The sequence below is a fragment of the Macrobrachium rosenbergii genome, chromosome 13, assembly GCF_040412425.1.
Source record: "Macrobrachium rosenbergii isolate ZJJX-2024 chromosome 13, ASM4041242v1, whole genome shotgun sequence".
Classification (NCBI taxonomy): Eukaryota; Metazoa; Arthropoda; class Malacostraca; order Decapoda; family Palaemonidae; genus Macrobrachium; species Macrobrachium rosenbergii.
The window spans coordinates 47916900-47943624 of record NC_089753.1 but is presented as its reverse complement, the minus strand read 5'-3'; the positions used below and the strand labels follow the sequence as shown (position 1 = coordinate 47943624).

Here is a 26725-nt window from a genome sequence, read left to right as displayed (position 1 = left end):
AATGCATACAACTGCATGCAGGCGGTGATCGTGGTTCAGGGGGGACTGGATGGAGGAAGGAAAGGAAACAATATTTAATATCGAGGTCATTTTATTTTTTACGTTTTCTTAACCATTCTTGTCTTTGATGAGACTTCGTGTTGGTGGGGAAATGCGTTTGAAGTTGCGTGCGCGCATTTCACAGTGGGTTCCCTTGCCCCTAGACCATGTTCCTAGACTATGTCCCCAAACCATGTCTCCAGACTATGTTGCCAAACCATAGCCACCATCCATGTCCTCCGGACTATGTCTCCAAGCTATGTCCCCAGACTTTGCCTCTAAGCTATGTCCCCAGGCAGTCTCCAAACCATGTCCCCTAACTGACTTTAAACCATATCCCCAACCTATGTCCGTAAACCATGTCCCCGAAACTATGTCCGTAAACCATGCCCCCCAGACTATGTCCTTAAACTGTGTCCCCAGACTATATCCCCGAGACTGTCCTTAAATTGTGTTCCCAAACCTTGTCTTTAAATCATGTTCCCAGACTGGCCTTAAACAATGTCCCTAGACAAATGTCCCCAAACCACGTCCCTAAACTAATGTTCCCAAACCATGTCCCCAGACTTCCAGGGAGAGCAACGATGAACTATATACATTTATATTTTTTGCATCAACACCCTGACTCACCCAGGAACACGAGGATCTCCACAGAATTGCCCTGAACGCGTCACGGAACGTGTCATCTTCAGAAAGATACACCCACGTTCTCCGGCTTAAGAACTGAGATACTGCAGGGAATCACGTGTGAGCTCTCTCTCTCTCTCTCTCTCTCTCTCTCTCACACACACACACACACACACACACACACACACACACACACACACACACACACACACACATATATATATATATATATACACTGTATACACATGTATATGTGTGCATACAGTATATGTATATATATATAATGTATCTGGAGAGAGAGAGAGAGAGAGAGAGAGAGAGAGAGAGAGAGAGAGAGATATGATTAACAGCCTTAGCTGTGGATATACATTTAACAGTAAACAGTTGAAGTTGAAATACATCATTAATGAGAGAGAGAGAGAGAGAGAGAGAGGTGATTAACATCCTTAACTGTGGATAACATCTATTGAGCTGTATCCAATGTAAGTTGAATTATTTCAGTAATGTCTATCAGGAAAATTCGTAGATAAGATTAGGAGCATATAACTCAGTGACAGTTTATAGATAAAATGAGTCTCGAAGTATATACAGAAAGTGTAATTCAAATAGAAAAATGCCAATCATTATTATAATTATATTTTAATCTCGAGACACTGTCTGTTCATAATTGATTTGTTTTGTTTGGCATCTAATATAGGATGTATTATTATATATTTTTATACTGTAGGAACATCAGTGAAACAATTTTGTTGTCAAATTGCTCTTTAAAATATTGTACCTCAAACTCAGCTTGGCACCAAGAGATTCTTTATTATTATGGCATTACAGTTAAAAGATTCCATTTAATACTGACTTACGTTGTTTGTCAGTTATTTGCATTTCAAATTTATAAGCAAAATGAAAATTTTATGAAGCTTAAAATATTGCTCTCTAATATTCTTTTTTTTTCGTGGATGCATTCCCAAGAGAACTTGAATGGTCTTGTTATCAGCCAAAAAGTTTGAATATTAAAAAAATCATATTCACTAAGCTCTCTCTCTCTCTCTCTCTCTCTCTCTCTCTCTCTCTCTCTCTCTCTCAAGACACTAACTTTTCAGCAGGTATTTTTCTGCCTTTCCATACTTTTAATCGCAGTATTTTGCTAACCTAAATACCCGTCTATATTCAGACAAGAGTGAAAACTTTAAAAACCGGACTAGGCACTCACTCCTTTGGCTGAACATCCGGTGTTGATAATTCTCAAATGGGCACTTCCGGTCTGTCATTCTGTTACCTACCCACAACTATATGAGCAGTAATCTAGATTCCACAGTTTTGTCTTACCACATCTGACGTTTAATATAATGAGCTCAAAAGGTAAAAACAGAAACTGTAATATCTAGTTTATTCTGGAAATAGCGGATTCAAATCTAGCGAACAGTCTTAAAGAGACGATATGTAGTGAAGGCAAAGCTAGCGAGTGATGACGAGACACCGGGGAGTCGTCGCTTATCAGAGGAGCGTGTGTGATGTAAAAGTGGTGGTACACCTCAGTAGGTAGGCGTTGTCTCGCCGGTTGTGAAGTACGAGCTTTTACCTGCTGTTACTGCTGCTTCTGCTGCTGCCTTTTCGGCCATATAAACCAGCAGCACGCCCACTTCTCTCCTTTTTTATATATATACGGATCAAGTGCGATTATCGGCCTAGTTCTGACGCCCGATTGCTGTGGGGGAATCTCAGTATCGTTAAGTGAGTTGACTCCACTGTCATGTTTTAACTTTCCAAAATGTATTTTGGATCCTATATGCGTTTTAACACTCGTAAAATAGTGTAAAAATTACGTAAGGTTACTTGAGGTCTTATTCAACTGGATAGAAAGTTCAACAAACTGCCAGATATGCGTTTTTTCCACGTCCAGAACATCTGTGGCAAAGACCTAGACAGGTGTTGGAGAGTTTCGTTCGTAAGGTTGGTTCGTGGAATCCAGAGCTTTGACCGGACATATTTTTATCAATTTCGTCTGAATTGCAAGATTCTTTAAGTGCCTAGAAACTGCCATTGGTTTCTAGATTGGTTCTAGATACTTGTAGTAGACCCCAGAGAGAGAGAGAGAGAGAGAGAGAGAGAGAGAGAGAGAGAGATGGCAAAGTGCTGGAATTATTTGTTCCATTATGTGTGGAAAAACATGTAGTCGTAACTGTTATAGTGCGTGAGAGAGAGAGAGAGAGAGAGAGAGAGAGAGAGAGAGGCAAAGTGCTGGAATTATTTCCGTTAACAAATTTGTAGAGGAACGTGCAGTTTATGTAGCTATCAATTAGTGCATGTGTATGTGTGTGTGTGTGTGTGTGAGAGAGAGAGAGAGAGAGAGAGAGAGAGAGAGAGAGAGAGAGAGAGAGACGTGGGTGTGTCAGTCAAGCAAGTATTATGGGCAGGGTTGCACCTTCAAAGCGAACTTTTAAAATTTTCTAAGGACAGAACCGTTGGCGTACTTGATCAAGGCAGACCACATCCAAGGAAAGTCTCTCTCTCTCTCTCTCTCTCTCTCTCTCTCTCTCTCTCTCTCTCTCTCAGGAATGCGATTGGTTCAACTGCTCCAATCTGGAACACCTAAGTACACACTTATTAGTTCTCATCCTTTAGTAACCAAGTTTCTTTACTTCTCGTCATTGAACATACGTACTTAAATATTTTTATTTCATTATTGAACATGATTGAATATTTGTACTATATTTATTGAATATAATTTAATATTTTTGCTTTAAATATTTAACAGAATTTTGCTTAGTAAAGTGACATTAGATTTCAATCGGTAAACATTTTGAATTATTTATTTATGTACACACACACACACACACACACACACACACACACACACACATATATATATATATATATATATATTTATACATACACATGCACACACACCCGCGGAGAGAGAGAGAGAGAGAGAGAGAGAGAGAGAGAGAGAGAGAGAGAGAGGTGCTCGCGCGCAACGTCTCTAGATCCGAAATGACTCTCGTTAAGCACGATGTCTCATCAGCACCATTTACTTGGTAAGACCCAAATCATAGAAAACTCTGGATAGAATATCGTGTCATTTTCTGCCTCACTGTAGATCAGTTATACAGTGTACAGGATAGTGAAGAAAACCTTATGATTGTGAGGAAATTGCCTCATTATCTGTGATGAGGAAATGATGTTGTTTAATTTTGGTTTGTGTTACGCCATCATGGTTTATTTTGTTACGTGATCTCTCTCTCTCTCTCTCTCTCTCTCTCTCTCTCTCTCGATAGTTCATTCGAGATATTGCTTGGAGTCAGTGATTTATGAATACATTTGTAGGTCATCTTTGCTTGACATTAAACATTCTCTCTCTCTCTCTCTCTCTCTCTCTCTCATAGTTATTTTATATGTTTAGTTTTTAAAAGACGATGATATATGAATACATTTTAGGTCATTTTTGCCTAACATTACACGTTCATATTTCTCTCTCTCTCTCTCTCTCTCTCTCTCTCTCTCTCTCTCTCTCTCTCTCTCTCTCTCATAGCTTTTGTTACATGATTTAGTGATTAAAAGACGTTGATATATGAATACATTTGTAGGTGATTTTTGCCTAACAGATTACACGTTCATTTCTCTCTCTCTCTCTCTCTCTCTCTCTCTCTCTCTCTCTCTCTCTCTCTCTCTCTCTCTCTCTCTCTCTCTCCCCCTGAGCCTGAGCTCAAACTTTGGAAGGTAGGTAGATTCCAAATTTCAAATGAAATCAGCGTGCATATATACATATATATCCACTCAAGACCCGATTTCTCTCTCTCTCTCTCTCTCTCTCTCTCTCTCTCTCTCTCTCTCTCTCTCTCTCTCTCTCTCTCTCTCTCTCTCTCGTTAATCCATGTTTGATGTATTTACATGATTTAGTGTTTTAAGACATATTTATGTCATCTCTGCTAAACAGTCAAAATTCGTATTTCTCTCTCTCTCTCTCTCTCTCTCTCTCTCTCTCTCTCTCTCTCTCTCTCTCTCTCTCTCTCTCTCCCTCAGCCTAAGCTCAAACTTTGGTAGGTAGGTAGATTTCAAGTGAAATCGGGGTGCATATATACATAAATATTCCACTCAAGACCCGATCTCTCTCTCTCTCTCTCTCTCTCTCTCTCTCTCTCTCTCTCTCTCTCTCTCTCTCTAGATACGTTTCATGCGTGCGGCTGCATCAGCAGAGGGGATTTATTGTCTTGAGAGAGAAAATATAGTATTTGTGACAACATAAATGGAGGAGTAAGTTGTAGTTTCCTCCCTGCAATATGCAACGGTTGGCGTTATTCATCTTGTTTTGTTATTCAACTCATTATTCATCTCTTTATTGTTTAGGTAATTCATCTCATTTTGTTATCCAAATTATTATTTATCTCATTATTATTTAACGTTATATCATTTTATTTTTCAACTGACTATCTATTCATCCAATTTTGTTTTTCAACTCATTATTCATCTCATCTTATTTTTCAACTCATTATTCATCTCATCTTATTTTTCAACTCATTATTCATCTCATATTGTTATTCAACTCATAATTCATCTCATTTTGTTATTCAACTCAGTTTTCATCACATTTTGTTATTCAATTCATTATTAATCTCATTTTGTTATTAAACTCACTATTAATCTTATTTTCTTGATATTCAACTCATTTTTCATATAATTTTGTTGGTATTCAACTCAGTATTCATCACATTTTGTTATTCAATTCATTATTCAATTCATTTTAATAAACTCATTGTTCATCTCATTTCTTGTTATTCTACTCATTATTCATCTCATTTTGTTTTTATTTAACTCATTATTCATCTCATTTTCTATTGAACTCACTATTCATCTTATTTTCTTATTATTCAGCTCGTTATTAATCTCATTTTATTATTCAACTCAGTATTCATCTAATTTTGTTGTTATTCAACTCATTATTTATTTAATTTTCTTGTTATTAAACTCAATATTGATCTAATTTTCATGTTATTCAACTCATTATTTTTCTAATTTGTTTTCAACTCATTATTCATCAAATTTTGTTATTCAACTCATTATTCATCTCATTTTATTAAACTCATTATTTTTCTCATTTTATTATTCAACACATTATCATCAAACTTTGTTACTCAAATCATTATTCATCTAATAATAATTTTGTTGTTATTCGACTCATTAGTTTTCTCATTTCATTCAACTCATTATTCCTCTCATTTTGTTGTTATTCACCTCATTATTTTTCTCATTTTATTTTTTCAACTCATCATTTATCTCTTTGTTATTCAGCTCATTATTCATCTCATTTTGTTATTAAACTCGTTATTGTTGTAATTTTGTTATTCAACTCGCTATTCATCAAATTTTGTTTTTCAACTCATTATTCATCTAATTTTCGTTGTTATTCAGCTCATTATTCATCTCATTTTCTTGTTATTCAACTCATTACTCATCTGATGATATTCATCCCATTTTGTTGCTCTTTTTGTTATTCAACTATTTTTTTCTCATTCCGTTGTTTTTACTCGTTATTCATCTCAGTGTTGTTCTTCAACTCATTATTCATGTAATTTTGTTTTTTATTCAATTCATCATTCATCTCATTTTGTTATTCAATTCATTATTCATCTCATTTTTTATTCAATTCGTTATTTATCTTAATTTGTTTGTATTTAACTCATTATTCATTTCATTTTGTTTTTATTCGATCCATTTATCTCGGTATTCAGTTCATTATTCATCTCATTTTGTTTTATTTAATTTATTATTCATCTCATTTTATTATTCAACTTGTTATTCATCTCATTTTATTATTCAAATCATTATTCTTATTTTTTTTCCATTTCGGATCATTATTCATCTCATTTTTTGTTTTCAACTCAACATTCATCCCATTTAGTTTCTATTCAACTCCTTAATCATCTCATTTTGTTATTTAACTCATTATTCATCTCACTTGGTTGAAGTTCAACTCATTATTCATCTCACTTGGTTGAGGTTCAACTCATTATTCATCTCACTTGGTTGAGGTTCAACTCATTATTTATCTCATTTTGTTGTTATTCAACTCATTATTCATCTCATTTTTTTATTATTCAACTCATTATGCATCTCATTTTGTTATTCAACTCATTATTCATCTCATTTTGGTGTTCTACCCATTAATCATCTCATTTTATTGTGATTCAGCTCATTATTCATCTCACTTTGTTGTTCAACTGATTATTCACGCCTTTGGTTTTTATTTAATTAATTATTTATCTCATTTTGTTATTTAACGCATTATTCATCTCATTTTGTTATTCAACTCGTTATTCATCCCATCTTGGCACCGCGAAAGATGATGTCCTTGTTGCATGGAACGGCGCCATGTGCGTCAGGCGTCAAGGTGCTTTGTTGTAATTTACAAATTCTCAGTAAATGGTTTAATTTTGGCCGTGTCTTTGTTGTTAGTTGGGAGTTCGCCTACTGCGCCTTCAGCATGCAAAACAGTTTATTGAATTTATAGATATTAAATAGTGTAAATAATTTACCCCGACAGTAATTATGGTTAATGTGCTGTTCATTATAGGTGTTTATTAGTTACAAGGTGGGCATAACAGTACTATCCTCTCTCTTATGTGTTTGTTTATAATTATATATATATATATATATATATATATATATATATATATATATATATATATATATATATATATATATATATATATATATATATATATATATATATATATATATATATATATATATATATATATATATATATATATATATATATATATATATATATATATATATATATATATATATATATATATATATATATATATATATATATGTGCATACATAGAGAGAGAGAGAGAGAGAGAGAGAGAGAGAGAGAGAGAGAGAGAAAGAAAGAGTATTCAACCTGAATGATTTACGCATATTGCACAGTAAATAAAAGAATATCCATATTGCACTATAAATCTCATGATTGATCAACAAATATCACACCATTCTGCCATCATTCACGTAAACCTCTTACCACTGAAAAAATATATAGCTTTTAGACACGTTAGTTCCTCAGTTCCAGTCCTCTATTCTTCTCCCTGAGGATGTTGTGAGACTGGAACCTGAAAAGTTCAAGCGAAGATGCAACGCATTACTACCCTAAAAAAAGTTCTCCTTTCTTTTATAATTTAGTTGCATTTTCATCGATATTTATTTATTTGTTGATTTATTTTTGCTTTTTAATAATTGATCGCTTCAGTATTTCCTGTTACCTTCTGTTAGTAGTTTAAGATAAACACCATATTCTTTGGAAGCTTGAATTTCAAGTCAGTAGCCCCTGTGGTGCGCTAGTTCCGTATGAATAGGGGTTTATCTTTTGAATAATAATAATAATAATAATAATAGTAATAATAATAATAATATTAATAATAATCAGAAAACTCAAGTCATTCTCCAGCTGCTAAATCAGAAGACATCTTCGGCTGTTTCAGTAATTGTCACAACGGTGTGTTGTATATTGTGTCACAACTGTGTGTTCTTTATTGTCACAACTGTCTGTTGTATATTGTGTCACGACTGTTGTCCCCTTTCTCTTTCAGGTTATGGCAATGACTTCCATCGACAAAGAAGGTATAAGGAACGCCTACACTGAAGTCAGGGATGACAAGACGGATTGTAACTGGTGAGTAAAGGGAGCCGTTTGAAAGGCAAATCCCGCTTACTACTACTACTACGCAACGTAGTCTCAATCCTCCTTTTGTCTTTGACAAAGGGAATTAGGTTGGGAATTGGGTTTAATGAACGCAGCCACTTAGACGGTTATGGGAATAAAGGGGTATGGTGATGATAAAGGGTTTTATGATGAATATTGTGAAGATTTTGAATAATGAGGATGGAGCTAGACCCTTTTTTTTGAGTGTAAGTCTTATTATATTGTTAAGAATAATTAAAATCCTTAAGCTTGACGAGTTAAACTTTGGAAACTTTTTAAAGATAATTATAAATTGAAATCAGTTAGTGGATAATTTTTAGTGGATAATTTACATAGAGACTTTGTAAAATGATTACATAGCTATTTTTTCATACAGAATATTAAACAACAGGAAGTTATATGTGGAAATCTGTTAGTGGATAATTTACATACTTTTTTTTAATTTCATAGGTATTTTTTCATACTGAATATTAAACAGGCACCAACTCTCGTCAAAACTCTGCCATATTTAGCTAAATTGGTAACTTGAAATAGTGACGTGGCCATTAGCGAGAAAATGTTGACGCTTAAAGTTGCAAATTGAAGACTCATGTAGCATGACATTTCCTCTCTCTCTCTCTCTCTCTCTCTCTCTCTCTCTCTCTCTCTCTCTCTCTCTCTCTCTCTCTCTCTCTCTCTCTCTCTCTCTCTCTCTCTCTCCTCGTTTCAGCGCTTATATCATTTAGATCATTTAGTTGCAGACAAGAGTCACCTCCAAACGTGAGGCAGTCTCTCTCTCTCTCTCTCTCTCTCTCTCTCTCTCTCTCTCTCTCTCTCTCTCTCTCTCTCTCTCTCTCTCTCTCTCTCTCCTTCGAATGTTAGTTGGTATTTAATATTGGCGACTGTTGGTATAAGCCTTTGGAATAAAGTAGTGAACAGAATATTAAAATCAAGGAAGAGAGAAAGCAAGGAACTTACTTTAAGAGAAAGATAGAGTCTTACTTTATAATCCCCATTATCTGTTTTTCTCCAAGAGATTGTATTTAACCCTCAAAATGTTTGGGAAATTTAAGTAAACTTGAAATTCTCAAAAACATTTTCTTGGAATGCTTGAATTTTGTCTCAAACTGACTAGCGTTTCACGCTGGTTTGAAAGAAGGGCATAAACCACCATCCGATCTTGCTGAGTTGACGAATTTGCGCGCGTACCATGAGCAGCAATGCTTGGAGTTAGTCGTTGATCAATTCATTTTTTAAAATCTTCGAAAAAGTAATTAGTATCTGTGACTGTAACGCTGGTAAGGGGTTAAATTATCTTAAAATCTTAAAATTAATCGCTCGAATTATTCTTATTTAGTTATTTGTTTTTATTTATAATCACGGTAAATATCCGAGTCATTTTCGTTATATATTGCGCCCGTTTACTATGTACAATGGCTCCGTTATGACGTCATCAAGGTTTCCACGAAATCGATTGCCTGTTAGAAACAAAGTTTATCAGGACACGTCCACTCTGCAGAACAATGGCCTACATATAATCGTGAAATTTAAACATATTGGGGGTCTGAATGTAGAGAAATTTGTCTGAGAGAGAGAGAGAGAGAGAGAGAGAGAGAGAGAGAGAGAGAGAGAGAGAAAGCTCCTTTTCGTACACAGTCGAAAGTCAATTCTGCTGTCACAGCTTCCAAACGTGTTCAAGTCACTCCTGACCCCTCTCTCTCTCTCTCTCTCTCTCTCTCTCTCTCTCTCTCTCTCTCTCTCTCTCTCATGCCTAAGGCACATGTGAAAAGTGAATGCTTATGAAAACAAAAGGGGAGAGAAAGGTGAAAACATCGGAAGACTTTCGCTGCGAGTCTTGTTTGCAAATGGTACGCATTACACGTGTCAACCGTTTTTGGCATTGCTTGGGTTTCTCCTTAGTACCACTCAGAGCTCGAACTGCAGTCCAGCAAATAAACTTTCTTTTAAATTATTTTTCTAAGAAAGTTCAAATAATAATTGTTATTATGCTGCGCTTACCCTTATGAAATTCTGCTCTGTTTGATGGATATGGTGTCCATACTATTTTTTTTACACTGCAGTCATATATAACACATATTCAAATACATGAGTCTACACAAGGTTTGTGTGTATGTCAGTAAAGAACATTTAACATTGATTTTTAATTGAAATCGTTTTGTTAGAAAACAAAAAGTGTCTGCACAGATACCTTTCAGTTATGTGTGCTGTACATTATTTAATTTTTGTTAGTCTGACCTCATGTTTGTTAGACATTGTGTGTAATGAGAACCTTGTTTGTGTTATGAAGTCTTTGCAATGAAGGACGTATACTTCCCTGTTCGTCTTGGAATCTGAAAAATATAGAGAAATGTGGTGTCTATATACGTTTGTTAAAATTTACCTTTCTTATGATGGGTTGACAGAAGAAGTTTTATGTCATACAGATCGGCTGAAGTAAAATCTTTATGAAATTGAGACTTAAAAGCGTTATCCAACTACATCGGCGTGATTCATATAATCATGCACAGTCGCGAATTGTATTGTTGATACAGCTGCCGCCGACCCGGTCCAAATTTGTGCATTGTTGAAACAGCTGTGATTGACCCAATACATCTGCGAAGAAATTCTTTACTACCAAAATTGCTTATAATCATTTTAATGTACGTTACGTAATTCATTCGCTGCGGAAAGTCGCCAGCTCTGACGCAACAGTGGTTAATTGTCTCCGTAATAATTTAGTTCGCTTATCAACGTTAGCAAGATTAGCCGATGACTGATAGGGCGTGCTGTTAATAACTGTGGTGCAGGTTATGATAGCAATACACTCCTTTCTGATATCGAACGAGGATGATGATGATGATGATGTCGGTCATGGTCGTGTGATGGCGAAGTGAATGCTGCTGCTGTTGGCTGCTGCCTAAATGTCTGCGTGGGATGTTAGCCCAAGTCGCCGAACTCTAGGCTGATAAAAATGACTAACAGCACTCTCTTTTCTTTCTTTTATTCCAGCCTGTTTTATTAGAATTCAGCCAATTAGATGCTTAAACTTGCCTTCAGACGTCTTTCCGCAAATTGCAGACAAATAAAACAAGAAAAGAAAAAAGTAATTCACCCCTAATCTCGTAGTCCAAACGAGCGACAGGTGTGTCCAGGTGACCCATTAGCCGATCCCCCTATCCGAGATTACTGCATATTTTTGTAGCCTTTTTATATTTTGCGTGTCAGACGGGTCGGGCTGATTACCACCGGCGAGGAAAAAGCGAAAATGACACACAGATGTTTAGAGAGGGTCTGTGATCCTCCGCGGTTTTGACCAGTGACTCATCGTCATTATGCCGTACTGGGTGGAGCCTTGTATCATCATCCCCAGACGATGTGGGGACTGGGGAGGAAGGGATTGGTGGTTCGAGGGGATGATGATTCCTGGTGTGTGGAAGGGGCCAGGGGAAGGGTAGTCATGCCAGAGGAAGGATATAGGACGATGGTGCATAATAATTGAATATTTTTTTGGCGAATGGCTGATGGAAAGGAGTGGGAAGAGAAAGGGAAGAGAAAACGGCTCCGTCTTGTGAAGTTCATGAGTACAGTCGAGTGTCATTGAGCTTTCGAAGCAAACAGGATTCGATGCTTCCATTCCCTTAAATAAATAAAACATACACATTTGGTAAAGTATTAGTCAAGTCATAAATGATAAAACAGAAAACGAATACAACGCAAAAACTGGAACATGAGAAAAAGACGAACTTCAGAGAAGAAGAAAATGTTTGGAAAACATCTGTGAAATTCTTTCGAAGTTGAACCTAAACTTTCATTACCTCGCTTTACAGTCTGTACCTGCAATTACCTTGCAAAGCATTCTCTTGCCTTTCGATACATCTAGGTTAGAGAAACCTTCGGCGTGCCATATGCAGAAGGTATGTATTCGCTAAAGGGCCTCCGAAATTTAAATGAATTGGCTGTTTGCGTCTAGATGTGCCGGTAGATTCTGGAAGGTGATGTGGCTTCGAGATTTCTCTTCGAGAATTGTTGTTCTGAGCTGAGTTTTTTACGAAAAAATAATAGACCTATGTTGTGCAAACAATAATAACACAAGAGAAAATCAGTTAAATTTTTATTTTAAGACTATTTTATATAAAAAACAAACATTAATCTAAAAACAAGAGAACAAGTTTTCCAAAATTTGAAAAAGGAGGAAAATGTCACTGAACTAGTCATCTTGAACAACAAAGACGCATTTTATAGCGTCTATGATGCAATGTTTATCACCAGGGAAGCACAGCTGAACTCTTGAGGAGAGAGAGAGAGAGAGAGAGAGAGAGAGAGAGAGAGAGACGCTGGGTCTTTTATCATTGTCTTAATACTTGCTAAATATCTCATTGAGATGCACACGTAAATATAATAATAATAATAATAATAATAATAATAATAATAATAATAATATACAATAGTCATATTGACGTCGGTGATTAAAACATGAATACATATATCTCCACTTATTTAAAATTCCCAGGGGCAGATGTAGAAAGACACTTTTATAAGTAAAATAGTTTATATGTATTTGTTGGCATCTCTCTCTCTCTCTCTCTCTCCTCGTCATCATCTTCTTCTTCTTCTGCCTCTGGTCACAAGTGGCCATTCGTACTCTCAGGAATGGAGAGTGCAAAGTGTAGAAAATGCTGTTAGTACCACAAGGAGAAACTTTTCTCCCACCTGTTCCTTAGTTTTCACATATCCCCTATTACCGTGAAAATAATGGCTGTACCTACTATCCAAACTGTCACTTCTTGCAGACGATGAAAGTTGAGTCTTCCACTAAACCAATAGTAATATTATTGAAATAATCACTGTTTTGATGCATGTACTTAGCATAAGGTGTTGAAGTGTGGTACAAAATGTCTGAAGTCTTATTGATATCCCGCAGGGCCGTTTTCAAATACGACGGTAGTCAGGTGATGGTAGCGGCCAAGGGACAAACCTTCGATGATTTCAAGTCGCAGTTCGGAGATGATGAGCGCGCTTTTGCCTACATTCGTCTTCAGGTAAGTTTCGGTAAATTTTACGGTAAACCGAGAGTTTCCTACAGCATGAAAACTGCAATATCAAATAATTGTTAAAAGCGAAATAATGCCTACGGTTCGTATCAGGGGGCAAACTTATTTACTTCGGCTAATCTTTTTTTTCGATTTAGGTATGTGTACATGGTTAAGTTTACCCATTTTATTAGTGGTTTTGTTCATTCAGTTCTCTGTATTTTATGCTATGTGCCACACCATTCCAATTATATTTTATTGTTCACTCCAGTTTAAATTCAGCTTGCCTCAAACTTGTGTTGGAGAAATCATTCAGTAGCAAATGCTAAAACTGATTTTAAAATTCAATTCTCAAAGCTTTGTTGGCCTTATTCATCTCCTTTTCTTAAAGAGTGCTAATCTCATCTTTGAGGATGTTCAGTTTTGTCTCCACAGGATGGGATTTGCATCAAAGGCAATTTGTCTGATCACTGAAACACACACACACACACACACACACACACACACACACACACACACACACACACACACACACAAAGTTCACTTTACTGAAATCCACACCAGGTGTGCTCTGTGGTGTACAGTATTATTAGTCAGGTATTCACTTCATAAAGTGTATGAACTTAAAGTCAATGTTGAAATATGCTTGGGATCTATACACATGTTGGCATAAAATTAATTGAAGATGCTGATAAATTAGTTAAAGATGCAGTTACCATTTATTCCAGTGGAATAAATTAAGTAAAATTACATTCCCAGTGGCTTTTGACATTGTTTCAAAAAGAATTTCAGAATTATATAATTTTTTTCTAACCTCTGCATAGTCACATTTCTCAATAGCAGTAAAATGTTTTGTGTACATGTTTGAGATGCTTCTCAACAGTTCATGTGTATTCTTGGACTAAATCCTTTGAAGAAAATTTATCAGACTCCTGCTTATTCAGTTCTTCTGGTTATCAAGTTCTGGAAAAGTTGAAAATCACTGAAAAAGTTATTTTTACTCTTTGTTTGCCTGTGTGAACAACACCAGCTTACCCATGTAACACAATAAATTTAAAATATTACGATATGGATAATTTTAGTAATTATCTTAATTTGCTGAGGGTCTGGTTTTTCAAGTTTGGCTTGCTATTATTTTTAGTATTTTGTAAGTTATGACAAATGTGTGGTATATTTCTCTGACAAAGGTTTTGCACTGCAAATGTCACACATTCTGCTTTTCACATATTTAGCTTATAACAAGAAGTTTCAAAAATACTTTAATTTACCTTAAAGTTACCAAGCATCATCTTTGGAATCCTATGGAAGTTCTAGGAACCACCAGATTACATAATATGAATAATGAAGCTACCATTTGTTCAGAAAATCTGATAGGGAACTAAATTAACAGATAACATACAAGACAATATCAGATTATGCATTGCCTAATATAGTTCTGATACCAGTAGGAAGTATGTACATGGAGCTGCACACAAGACCATCATGTAAATTTTCATGCATCAGTGAACAAAAACATTGTTGACCTTTACAAAGGAAGAAATGATGTTAAATGGATGTTGGTTATGAATTTTTTACTATGATCAAATATTGCATTGACTCTTAGCTAGAAACACCTTCAAAGAAAGTAATGTTTAAAGTAAAATGCCAGTTTGTTAACCACTCGGATATTCATTGTTGTCTCAATTTGGTTATCTTTTACAGACAGGAGATGAGATGAGCAAACGATCAAAGTTCCTCATGGTGACGTGGGTTGGAACAGGTGTGTCTCCTATTAAGAAGGCTAAAATGTCCACGGATAAGGCCCTGGTCAAGGAAATTTTGGCGGTAAGTATGACATAAATGCCACTGAATTTCCTGTTGGATGCCATCCTCCAATAAAATGAATGTTGCAGCTTATAGACTTAAATTTTTTTCTAAATATAGTATGATGGTGAATAGTAACTCTTAAAAGTAGCAGCTTCTGATGAGTCTTTAATAACCTACACACACCTGTGGTATATTCAGAGATGAGGAATAGGAAGTCATATATCTAATCTACTACTGTATCATGTGGACTTAAGCATGATGGGTTCGAATGATCATTACAAGTAGTAGCTGGGAAGGGCGTTTTAGCTTGTAGATTAGTTGACAATATTCCTTACTTGGAGAATTTCTCAACCTTTTAAGAATAGTTGGATGGACATAATTATGATATTCGTGTATGAAGCTTGGGCACTAGAAGCATGGAAACTTTTCAGCATTACAACAGACAGTCAAAAAATGATAGTGAGTGAGATGTTTGGTGTGAAATGATAGCCAAAGTAGTAATATACAGTATCAGACTGGCATTAAAGTAAGTTGTTATTGCCTTTTGCTGACTTTTTAACTATCTGGGCATGTTGGCATTTACTGTACAATATTTAATTTTGGAAATATGATGTTTCTTTCATTGTTGAACTTTGTTAAATGGTAAACAGGGTGTATCCAGGTTGGGTAGTGGGGAGAGAAAGTTAGATGGATAAATATAGGGTTCTGGTGATGAAAGGTGTCCTTATACTTTTGTACTGTAAGTGATTACCAAATTTGAATTCCGAATAGAATATGTTGTTTGGGCTAGAGGCTCAGTGCTAGGAAAAACGAGACTATTCAGTGCTGCAAATGAACTAGTGAATATGGTGTGATATTTTTTATTGAGTAATCTTCCTGATGGGTGTTAGAACTCCTTTGATTATCCTGCAAAATGGAAATATCAAAGATAGTATTACAGGGGATTTGCTGTACAGTACTTTGAGTATTACCCAAAGAATATTAGTGATGATAAATCTGATTATCTTTTCATATAAAAGTAACTCTTAACACAGATGAACACTGAACCTCGATACTGTTTCAACAGAATTTCTCCGTGGAACTTACCCTAGAGAGTGCCCATGAACTGGACCATGAGGCTTTCCTGACGGAGCTCATCAAAGCAGGAGGAGCAAACTATGGTACTGGGGTTCGCGATTAGGGTGTAGTGTCTTATAAAAATAATTTTCTAATGTATGGTAAATATATGCAAAATCTGGTTTAATGTTAATTGCAATTTCTTTTGAGTGCTGTATGTTTTAAATTATTCTTACTCCTTCATTGAATCATGTACAGTACAGCATAAATGTGTGCATTTAATGTTTGTAAAATGACACCTGTTTATTTTCTTCTTCTTTGGCTGTGTGGAGAAAAATACAGCCATAGGGTCACATCATTAGATGATACTACATTCACATACCCTGTGCATATCAGTTTCCAGATGTCATTATTTTCAGTGCTTGTCTTGAGACTAATAGTACAGAACAAATTTTCCTTTCCTTAAATTAAATTGTATGCTAAGTACAGGCTATGTAAGTATTTGCATAATTGCTTTCCATGAAATTTGCACAATTATGAAGCTAGGAGGCATTGATGAATTGATAGCTATACATAACATACATATGTAGGATATTTACTGAATTTTTTTAAATATACTGTAATATTTTTAGGCTGAAGCACAGGCTTGGCAGGTCTGTAATCATGTCCTACAGGTATAATAAAATTTAGTATTGTATTATGTATTTATTTCTTTCATTCCCAGTGTTTTTACTTTTCCTGGTTTTTCATCATTACTACATTGGCATTGCCCACAAAATACATAACAATGCTGTGATCATAACACCAGTGTGGAAGATGTCCTTCTTTAAGGTCAGTGTTACTGAAAACAACTGCTGTTTCAACAGCACTTGTCATATACCGCAGTATGAACAGATTAGAATCTGTTCATACTGCGGTATAGTGTCTTGATCAGCAGGTGGATGTAATAATTAAACAACAAAATTATAAGGAAACATACACTGCTGTCACTGTTTTATGAATGAATAACTACGGCAGTAAATATTTCCATGCCTTTTGGAAATTTTTATATCCTCTACTGTTGATGAGAAAAATATAAAAATAGAGAAGACTGTATTAGCTGCATGCCATTGAAACAGCAATTGCTTCCAATATCAACTTCTGTTAACATTTAAGCATATCAAGAGGCTACTGAGAGAAGACCTGGTTTACATTTGGAAGTATAAAAAGACAAGCAGCCTTCTTTATTGCAAATTCTAAATAGATTATAACAACGGCAGTGATAGTGATGATAATACAGTAAAAAGTTAGCTACAACATACAAGGCACTGAACATCTGACCTATCAGAAACTTGAATCTTTCTGGAAAAGTTAATTAATTTCTGCAGCAGTGATTGAATAAATACTGCAGAGGTTTTCACTAAATTTTATAAAACTGTCATAAAAATAAAGTAAAAAATACAATTTTATAAAACTACAAAAACTATAAATCTTATTACAGAACCATGGCATGAACTGGATTCAGAGCTTAGTCATTAAAAATAACAATGCATTTATGGTATGCAGCTCTGCACTGAAACAATGTTGGACAATGCAATAAAGGATACAGGTATTTTATGATCATGAGCCTTTGCCATTCTTGGTCTTTGACTTTTCTCTCCCCCTCATGCGTCTTTTGAGTTCTCTTGCACGTTCCTGATCCAAGAGTTCAAGGTCACGGAGTTTCAACGAAAGCTGCGTGGCAATTAGGTGGCGATACTTCTCCCCAGCACCGGCAGCTTCCATAGCTTCTAGCCACTGGACCCTTTCTTCCATCTCATTCACAACTGGAAAATTAACAGGATGACTAAAAGTAATTTGAAAAATTATGGACACATAACTATTAGAAGCTGAAAGCAATCTTGGTTAATTTTGATTAAACTGACCTATTTTCCTAAGAGGTTTTTATGGAAAAAATGATTGTAAATCCACATGTACCTGAAGGCTGATTATATCAAGTATATAATCCCTGCAGGTATTTCAATCCTTAGAGACTGTGCAGGTATAACTTTAGTGGTGCTATATACTGAGTCAAGACCAAAAGTAAAGTCTTAAAACAAGCATTAATAGAAATAACAAGGGTATGTCAGAAGCTTGAATAGAGATAACAAAGGTACTATGTCAGAGAAAGCATAAAGAGATGCTCAACAAGCATCAGGGCCTGACAAAGTTAGTCCTATCACTGACTTACTGGAGAGTGATTACTGTATTAGTTGCATCTCAAGGTTCTTAATGTTAAATCTGATTTAAGCCTACATGCTACTTAAGTGCAAGATATACCTAGGAGAAAATGGGGATTAATTGCTTTTAGTGAGCGGCATTATCTTGCACCTTAAAAAATCCCTCAAAGAACCTTCTTATATATAAATACACTTAAAAATAGAAGATTGCTCACCTGTAATAATGGTAAAATGTCATTCGGTGCATTCAGGTCTTTGTGTAATACTGTATAAAATAACCTACTGAAACAGCACTGACATATAAGTGAAATGGCTGTTAAGATGACAATATAAACATGTCACCTTACTTTAAAAAAACTAAATGAAATTCGATATTGGTATGACATATGCATGAAAACATCAAGACAAAAGTTGCAGCTGACATTCATGTTTACAATTCTGCCATATACTAGTACAGTAATTAAGTTTACATAAGTCATGCTTAACTGCCCTTAGAACTTTACACAGAATGAACCTTTGGAATATTACTATTTTCAATGTTATGTGGAGCTCAAGACATCCAAAGACTGAGGCAAACAGTCTAAGGTGGCATAAGCACTTTATCCATTTTTCACATAAATACAGTTTGAAGAAACGTGCATAAAAAAAAAACTATGGAGAAGAACTTACGTTCATCAAATCTGTCTATCTGAAGATCTTCAGTCTGGCCTTGAGCCTTCCTGCCAGGAGTAGGATGAGTTTTTGCACCCTCCCTACCAAAAGCCATCAATTCTTGACACAATTCCTTTGATCCTGGGCCATATTCTGGTAGATAAGGTTATACTATATTAGGTCATTTATGCTATCATAATTAGGGAGGAAGAAATTATATTCAGATCACATACCTAGATGCTTTTTTCTTTTAAATTTGTGGGCACATGGGGCAATCACACTAATAAACTTATCTAGCAAAAGCCTAGTGGGGAAAAGTATCCAATATACTGCCTCTTAAAGGCTAACAATACCATAAGTACAAGGATCTTTTATATCCTTAGAGTGAGTATGGGAAGTGGTGGCCTGACAAGTGTTGAGTGGCTGTCTGAGAAGTGAATGAAATCACTCTCACCTAAAAGAAATACCAGTCAAAATACTATAGAGCAGTTACTAGAGAAAAAATAACTATAGAGCAGTTACTAGAGAAAAAATAACCAAGTTGAAGAGGAAAGAGGATTTAAAAAAGCATTATGAGTTAGATAAATGACTGGATGAATAGTCTTTGATTCAACCCTGCTGAAAAAAGAGAAACATGGTTTAACTCCAGATAAGGGTGCAATATCCACACAAAGATGGAAAGAGCAATTCAGAGCTATGGTAACTGGGATGATAAAAGAACATGAAAGTATTTATACAAAAAATTTACCCATAAATGTTTTGAGGCAACTTTAGCAATTTGAAACGGGGGAAACCTCCACCATAATTTTGAGGCAATGTAAATATCCAAAATGCTGACATATGTGAGGACAAAATGGTGGTGCAACTAAAAGTGAGGTCTTATCCAGCCAAAATGCAGCAATATGCTGTCATTTAATATTATCTAAACTGGTAAAGGGAACATAACTCTACTAGAAGCAAAGATTAAATTACTGTACCATAGACAAACTGAATAGAAATCATTTACATGTATCACAATTGAGGAAATGAACCTTAAAGCAATGTTTAAAGCAATCTGATGCCACTTAAAGGGCATCAAAATTTATCTTATGATATATCAAGAACAACACTAGCTTTTATGTACATCTACATGAAATTGTTTATAGTGGTATACAACCATCCATTATGCAAATACAGTACATGAAAATTTTAAAAATTCTATCTACTACCATAGGAAAAGGAACTTAAGAATACAAATTACACATCCAAATCTGTCATTAAATATCTTATCATACAAAAAAGTCAGCAAAGACAATTATACTATAGTTACTCACTTGGGGCTGGAGGCACATAATGACTATTAAGTTCATAGAGACCCATCTCTTTCATGGTGGCATGTGAACGCTTGGCTTGAATCTCAAGATGGGGAGTCTTTGTGGTGGATGATGGTCTGTTGCGGGTTTGATTTTGACTTGAGGCTGTCAGAGCACCTTGCTGAGGGAGGGAACCTCCACTGTCTACCCATCGTTCTATTTGACGTTGATGCTGAGCACTGACAGCTGCCTCTTGTAAGAGATCTGTAAATAAACCAAGTTCTTCAGAATTTTACTTTTAACTTAAATACAATTGATAATTAAATTATCTTTTAGGTTTTATAACCTTTTACATTACACTTATTGATCCACACACATACTCTTTGGATCTACAATGTAATGAATGTCTAGCAAATTGCAAGATGTTCACAAAAGCTACTAGAGTTCATTTAGTCCTCTGCTTTGTATAATGCAGTACAAAGATCACAAGCATTCTTACAAGTACCAGCCGTTTCCTTCCTAAACTCAACCTCGTCAACACAAAGGGACAACTGAAAATTTACTAAGAAGATTTGTCTCTGAAGTGAGATATTCCTCCCAACTGCTCAAACAAGTCATTTAGCATAAAGTTTTAATAATAACTAACGGTTTCATTAGCAACTTTTTCTCAACATTTTCCTTACATTTTTATTTTTCTTTGCAATACAATACTGTGACATCCTCTTTGCCTCTCATGGCCACATCTTGGCTTGTGTCTATGTACTTTTATCATATTCTTGGGTCTTGTTGGTATGCCTAATTCACTCTGCATTAGTGGCAAGACAGGCTAGACTTCTTCACATGCAAGTGTATTATGCTGGACACCATTTTTGTTTTACTTGCCAAGTTCCCAAATTAATTTTACAATAAAATTTATCCTTTGTTTATATTAAATGACATTCCATCCTAGTTTATTTTTATATACAGCATGTATGCCCTTAAGTGCTCTTCCTTATATCTAACAGAAGGGTTCCATCACAGTACACTACCTCCTATAGTCAGTCTTACCCTAGTTCTACATATTATGTCTTCCTAACATACCTTGAATTCATGCCACCTAGTCTGTAAGAAGTTAATTTCTTTCAGGATTATGGAAATTATTAACAACAATACTGTACTCCTCCTTTCAAGAAAATTCAATCTAATCAAGTTGAGAGTGCAAGCAGTTTGGGCTCTGGCTATTTCAGAACTATTTAGCCTTTCCAAATGGATATTTGAATCTTGACCTGAATCCAACCTCCTAATTGGTGATCTTGATGCTCCATAGAAATTCTGTTCATAAAACAAAATTGTGGCTATAGCTTTGAGGAGAAGTTATTCTCTAAATCAGACTGAGGAGAAAGGGTTATAAGAGGACCAGTAATGGTTGAAATGATTCTTATGGCAGGACTACTGAGAATGTTTTAAATTTACCTGACATCTGATGAAAACAGTAAGATAAAAACACCGCCTAACATCCAGATCTAAGCCACAGAAACATCAAAGTGAGAGTGAAGAATTATGCTGAGGGTGAAGGACTGCGGGAGGGGGGAGCATTTTACCTCATTAAAGGGGCATCTCTCATTTTCAACAGAAAACTGGAGATTTTTCTCTGTAAATTTTCAGTTTATTTTCACCTCTTGCTGGAGAGATAGGTCTATCATAGCAATTAATTTTATCTATGAAACAGAATGTTTATCAAAATTTCAAGCTTCACCGAGGTCATGGCCCATTATCGAAACTACAGAAGTTGTTATAAATTCCATCTTTTATCTGGTGTTGTTGAAAATTCAAATCCAAAATAACTATTAACTTGAAAAATTTCATGAAAGATGCATCTGATATAACTTAATCAGATAAAAGTCCACGATAAGATTAAAGCATTTCTCAACATAAAAAAATCCACTCACAAAAAAATTATGCCATCTTAGAGTAGAACACTCACTGAGAACACGATAGTTATAATTCATGACTTCCATGTACAATTCGAAAATACAACTTTGAATACTAACTGTTACCCATAACTTATGAGACTTTCCAAATGTCAATCAACAAGGGATAGCATTTTATCAGTTTTCAGTCATTTATATATTCAATATTTTCAATCAAACTTAACCTAATACATGAGCTATGGTATTTTCTTTCATGTCTAAACCAATTCTACTTAAATTTCAACAAAGCTTTAAAGTTAAAAACATACTGTAGGTCTGCAAATGCGAGGGGAATCAACCAAAGTGTACATAATTGGAATATCCTTTAAGGAAAGTAGGATTCCAAAAAAAGTATGTAGCCTATAACACCTACTTTTACCCTCTAGCCAATGGCAAGGGTACTATCTGACTGAATGCAAATCTCTGTAGACTGAATACATATAAACCTAACCAATTAGACGTTTCCATCTTACCCAAGCTTTGACCATGTGTGCTGATGACATTGGAACAAAATTAATGGATGAACTGATTTGCAATATCACAAACAGTCTGGGCTTCGGTCTGATAAGAGGTTGTGGTTATGATAAATATGCAAAAGAGGTCTACATTTGGAAAATATACAGCCTAGGCCTACTAACACTAGGTAACAGAGTTTTAAAGTTTACAAACACCTCCCTAAACAATATTCTGTATGCTATTTAAGATACAGTGATTGGTTTCTTCATATTCAACATAAACACCAGGCGATAAGTTTAACCAAACTAGGCTAGCCAAAGTCGAGTACAAATTTATGTAAATGAATTAATAAATTATTCCAATACCCCAGATGTTACTGCCTGCAATGCCAAGTAAATTCAACTGAGGTGACAAGGAAATGCAATGGGACTGGAACTGCTGACAGGGATGATGCCCGAACTATACTATAAAACTTAGGTTAGCTATGTTGGGATGGGCTGTGATAGCTAATATCAATACTTAGAGGCCATAAAAACTGCACTCAATCCATTTCTTTATCATGCGTGTGACTGGAAAAGCAAAACTGAAACTGCATGAATACCTTGTCCATTATGAGGTCTAGGCTACTACTACAACTAGGCTAGCTTAGCTTAAACAAATTTGGACCGTGATAAGGACAAGCAGAAAATTTAACCAGAACGTAAAAAATTGAAGTGGAAATGCAAGAAAAAAAATTATGTCATACTCTCCCAGTAACATCAGGTTAGCTAAATGAAATGACATGACTGCAATCATTGGTAAAATGGAAATCGATGGATCTAGGCCTATAAGCTACATATGGTCTTACACTTTTACAGTAGGCCTAGACTATCCTATCTAGTCTCCTATTTGTTTCTTATCCTGTCTTATCTGGTAGGGCTATCATGTAGTCTAAATGGAAACTTTAACGCTAAAACTCACCTTTAAGCAACTTTCGCGTTGAATCACTGTAAGATACCTTGGGTAAATCAAAAATTCCACCGGCCGCTATATTTTGACGGGAAACGGACGCCATGTTGTTTACATCGTCTCCATGGCAACGCTTTCGTGAGTTTTGATTGGTCGAAGAAAACGCCTTTTATCACGTGATTGGTTGTCAGCTTTTGTTTTGATGTCGTTAACTTCCTAAGCTAAGAATAATGCCTTGTAAAAATTATGCCGTCCACCGAACTTAAAAATAATAATATGAATACATTCCTAAAAAGTAATAAAATCTCAAAAATGAAATTCTGATAATTTAAATGCGGAAATCTCAGCTTGATCGCAAAATATTCTAATAGAACGTAATGTTATTGTTATTGGAACGTGCGATGGCGTAGATTCGGCAAAGGTATCGAAAGATAATGACTGAACCGCGATATCAGTGCTTGTAATTTAGGCTTTTTTCAATTGCAATAAAAGGTTAAACATGAATTTAGGACCCAAGAATCCTTATGGGAATGGTCTGGCGTACGCTGGATTTAACCAGGACCAAGGTAAGCGAACGTGATGCCGTCTATGTAATCATAGGATAATGTTTACGCCTACATAGGATAGCCCAAATCTTAAGGGCGGCCAAGTCGCCCATGTAGCATGAGGTCAGTTTTGAACATGTGGATTGTTTTATTATTTTGCTGGTTTTTGTTATTTTAATTGACAGATGTCCGTGTATTTAATAAAAGTCCAGTCTTTTGCAGCCTTTAGCCTAGTAGGAGAAGATTAGGCCTAATCGGCTCTACCATGCTACCGGTAGTCATTTCTTTTTGGAGCCCTTAGATCTGTTCGCATGTGGTTCTTCAGGTGGGCCCTTATTTATTTATTTATAAAAATAAACAGTAGACGTAGCCTGTAGGCATTTTAGGCTTGTGATAGCTTGAGCATAAGTTTACTGTATTTCTTTCCAGGCTGTTGGCTATTTTCCTAGCTAAAAATACCAACTACCTATCTAATGGCTCATATAAATCATTAATTTTTTGTATGTAGGAAGCATGGGTTTTTAAGTAGGTGAAGACTAAAATTTGGTGAAATGCAATAAAAAAATTCTACTTTAAACCATTATTGCAATCTTGGGTTGGAAATATGATTTTCCTACATTTTTGTGTGTGCTTTGAGTGTTTAAGGCTCATTTCATTAGCAAGAGAATAGTTTGAGATATGCCCCCCTCCTCATATTCTACAATATGGGGGTATCACAGTGAGAAAGTAGGGTTTTGGGTGGGGGAAAATACAAAATGTGTGAAATACAAGGATGGATTACACATAATTAACATATGGGCCAGGTACTTAATTAGCCATGGACCCCCCTTAACATAACATAACATGAGGGCCAGGTCCTGTACTGAGCTGGGGGAAGAGGTTCATCCCCTGGACCCTCGTCTAACCTAACCCCAGTTGTTGAAGCCTTACCTAGTCCAGGGAGGAGGCACTGCCCCCTGGACCCCACCTAACCTAACTTATGGAAATGTAAATTAGAATAATAGGGTTATGACCTAACCTAACCAAGGGCAGCAGGTCCTCACCTGGCCCATCAACAGCATAACCTAGGTTACTAGGTCCTTGCTTAGCCAGTGAATACTGTAATGCCACTATAAAAACTTCAATAAACCCTACCTTAATCACGATCAGAACTTGCAGCAGTGTCATGTATATTTTAGAATACATTCTTGTATATTGAATTTTCCCCCAATCAAAACCCTTGTTTCCAACTTAGGTCCCCATAAATGTTGAGGGGGGGGCAATATAAAACTTAAGCCTAGACTGCTGATTTGGTACCCAAACAAATGTCGGATGTTCAGAGCACACCAAAATAGGAAAATCATGTTTTCAACTTTAGAATACAATTATGGTATATAGCCTAGTAGAAATTTACCATACTACCAAAGGTTCAGCACCTTAACCAGAATCAGAACTTGCAGAAGTAGGCTATCAGAATAGACTAATGGTAGAATACATCCTTTGTTTTCACTCTTATATTTTCTCCCATCCAAAAAACTCTTGGTTTCCTCTCTGGTCCCCCATAATTGTAGGATATAAGGGGTTCCAGTATCCTGAAACTACTCATTTATCAAAACGAATAGCAGAGATGTTGTAACACTAGAAAATAAAATTTAGGGACGAGTTATAATTCGGCATCAAAGGAACAGTGACTATAAGTGTTTTTTTTTTTTTTTTACCCACAACAGATGGGGTAAATATATATTAAACACCCCCATACCGGGCAAACTTTAAGATTAGCCAAATTAAGAAAAATCACATCAGTGGAAAGAGGAAGATAAGCAAATATACGTGGTATAAGAAAAAAAGTTCTAAAAATTTTTCCATACTTTCCAACGGAAGTTGAAAGTGACTATTTACAACCCTATGTGGGGCCTCTTTTATGAGAGACTTGTAAAAATATGCTAATTTTACCAAGTTACACATGTTTTTTCTAGTAATTTATTTTTCTTCCTACACGAATACAAATCATAGGTCTTTACATATGAATTAACTTCAGCGTGGGCTGGAGCAGGCTATTCTACACAACAAGGTTTTTCGGTAGTTGCACTACTGGTGGGAGAGGTGAGGGGTACCCTCACCACCTCCCTTGGCTGAGTCACATAGCTACTTACCTTATAGCCTTTGTCGAGAGTGGATGCAATCTTGTCTTCCTCTGCCCGAATGTTTCCTGGCTGTTTTGTTTGCACTTCATCTTGGTTTTTCCTTCTTTTTGTTGGGCTTGAAGGGTAATTGTGACATGTCTGTTCTTATATATGAACATCATGTAAACCCACCAATCATCTGCTAAGCCTAAACTTCGCTTTTGCCTGGCTGTGGGAAAGCGATGTTGCAATTGTTTTCTCTCACCCTTTGAGGTAGACCTGCACACCTTTTGCACAAAATGCTGCAAGCGCATGTGTTCAATGACTAATAATTGTCCTAGGTGTTGT

General features: G+C 35.7%; 3 protein-coding genes across 8 annotated transcripts in view; 2 read left to right on the top strand and 1 right to left on the bottom strand.

Annotated features, from left to right (window-relative positions):
* Positions 1-16933, top strand: part of LOC136845279 (coactosin-like protein) — an 85930-nt gene extending 68997 nt beyond the window's left edge. For 3 of the 5 annotated variants that reach the window (XM_067115430.1, XM_067115428.1, XM_067115431.1), the window contains exons 2-5: positions 8253-8335; positions 13266-13383; positions 15076-15198; positions 16247-16933. In XM_067115430.1, the coding sequence (XP_066971531.1) occupies positions 8256-8335; positions 13266-13383; positions 15076-15198; positions 16247-16360 (435 nt within the window). In that variant the 5' untranslated portion in view covers positions 8253-8255 and the 3' untranslated portion in view covers positions 16361-16933. Of the gene's footprint in view, positions 1-1919; positions 2395-8252; positions 8336-13265; positions 13384-15075; positions 15199-16246 lie in introns of those variants that run through there. The other 2 variants (XM_067115429.1, XM_067115432.1) reach the window with 2 other exon arrangements.
* LOC136845276 (UPF0193 protein EVG1 homolog) lies at positions 16929-23897 on the bottom strand. Its single transcript, XM_067115426.1, has 4 exons — positions 23743-23897; positions 20399-20641; positions 19104-19238; positions 16929-18041 (listed from the first exon to the last, which is right to left on the bottom strand). Exons 1-4 carry the CDS (start codon positions 23834-23836, stop codon positions 17836-17838), a joined length of 678 nt encoding a protein of 225 aa, XP_066971527.1. The 5' UTR covers positions 23837-23897; the 3' UTR covers positions 16929-17835.
* A 218-nt stretch (positions 23898-24115) lies between these two features.
* The window catches only part of LOC136845275 (WD repeat domain phosphoinositide-interacting protein 3), a 38580-nt gene continuing 35970 nt past the window's right edge, over positions 24116-26725 (top strand). For both annotated transcript variants that reach the window (XM_067115425.1, XM_067115424.1), the window contains exon 1: positions 24116-24296. In XM_067115425.1, coding sequence (XP_066971526.1) covers positions 24230-24296 — 67 coding nt within the window. In that variant the 5' untranslated portion in view covers positions 24116-24229. The remainder of the gene's footprint in view (positions 24297-26725) is intronic.

Coding starts and splice junctions, on each gene's coding strand:
- LOC136845276 (XM_067115426.1), bottom strand. CDS start 23,836: ATGGCGTCCGTTTCCCGTCAAAATATAGCGGCCGGTGGAATTTTTGAT. Junction 19,239..20,398: donor TTATGTGCCTCCAGCCCCAA/GTGAGTAACTAT, acceptor CTTATCTACCAG/AATATGGCCCAGGATCAAAG. Junction 18,042..19,103: donor GATAGACAGATTTGATGAAC/GTAAGTTCTTCT, acceptor TTAATTTTCCAG/TTGTGAATGAGATGGAAGAA.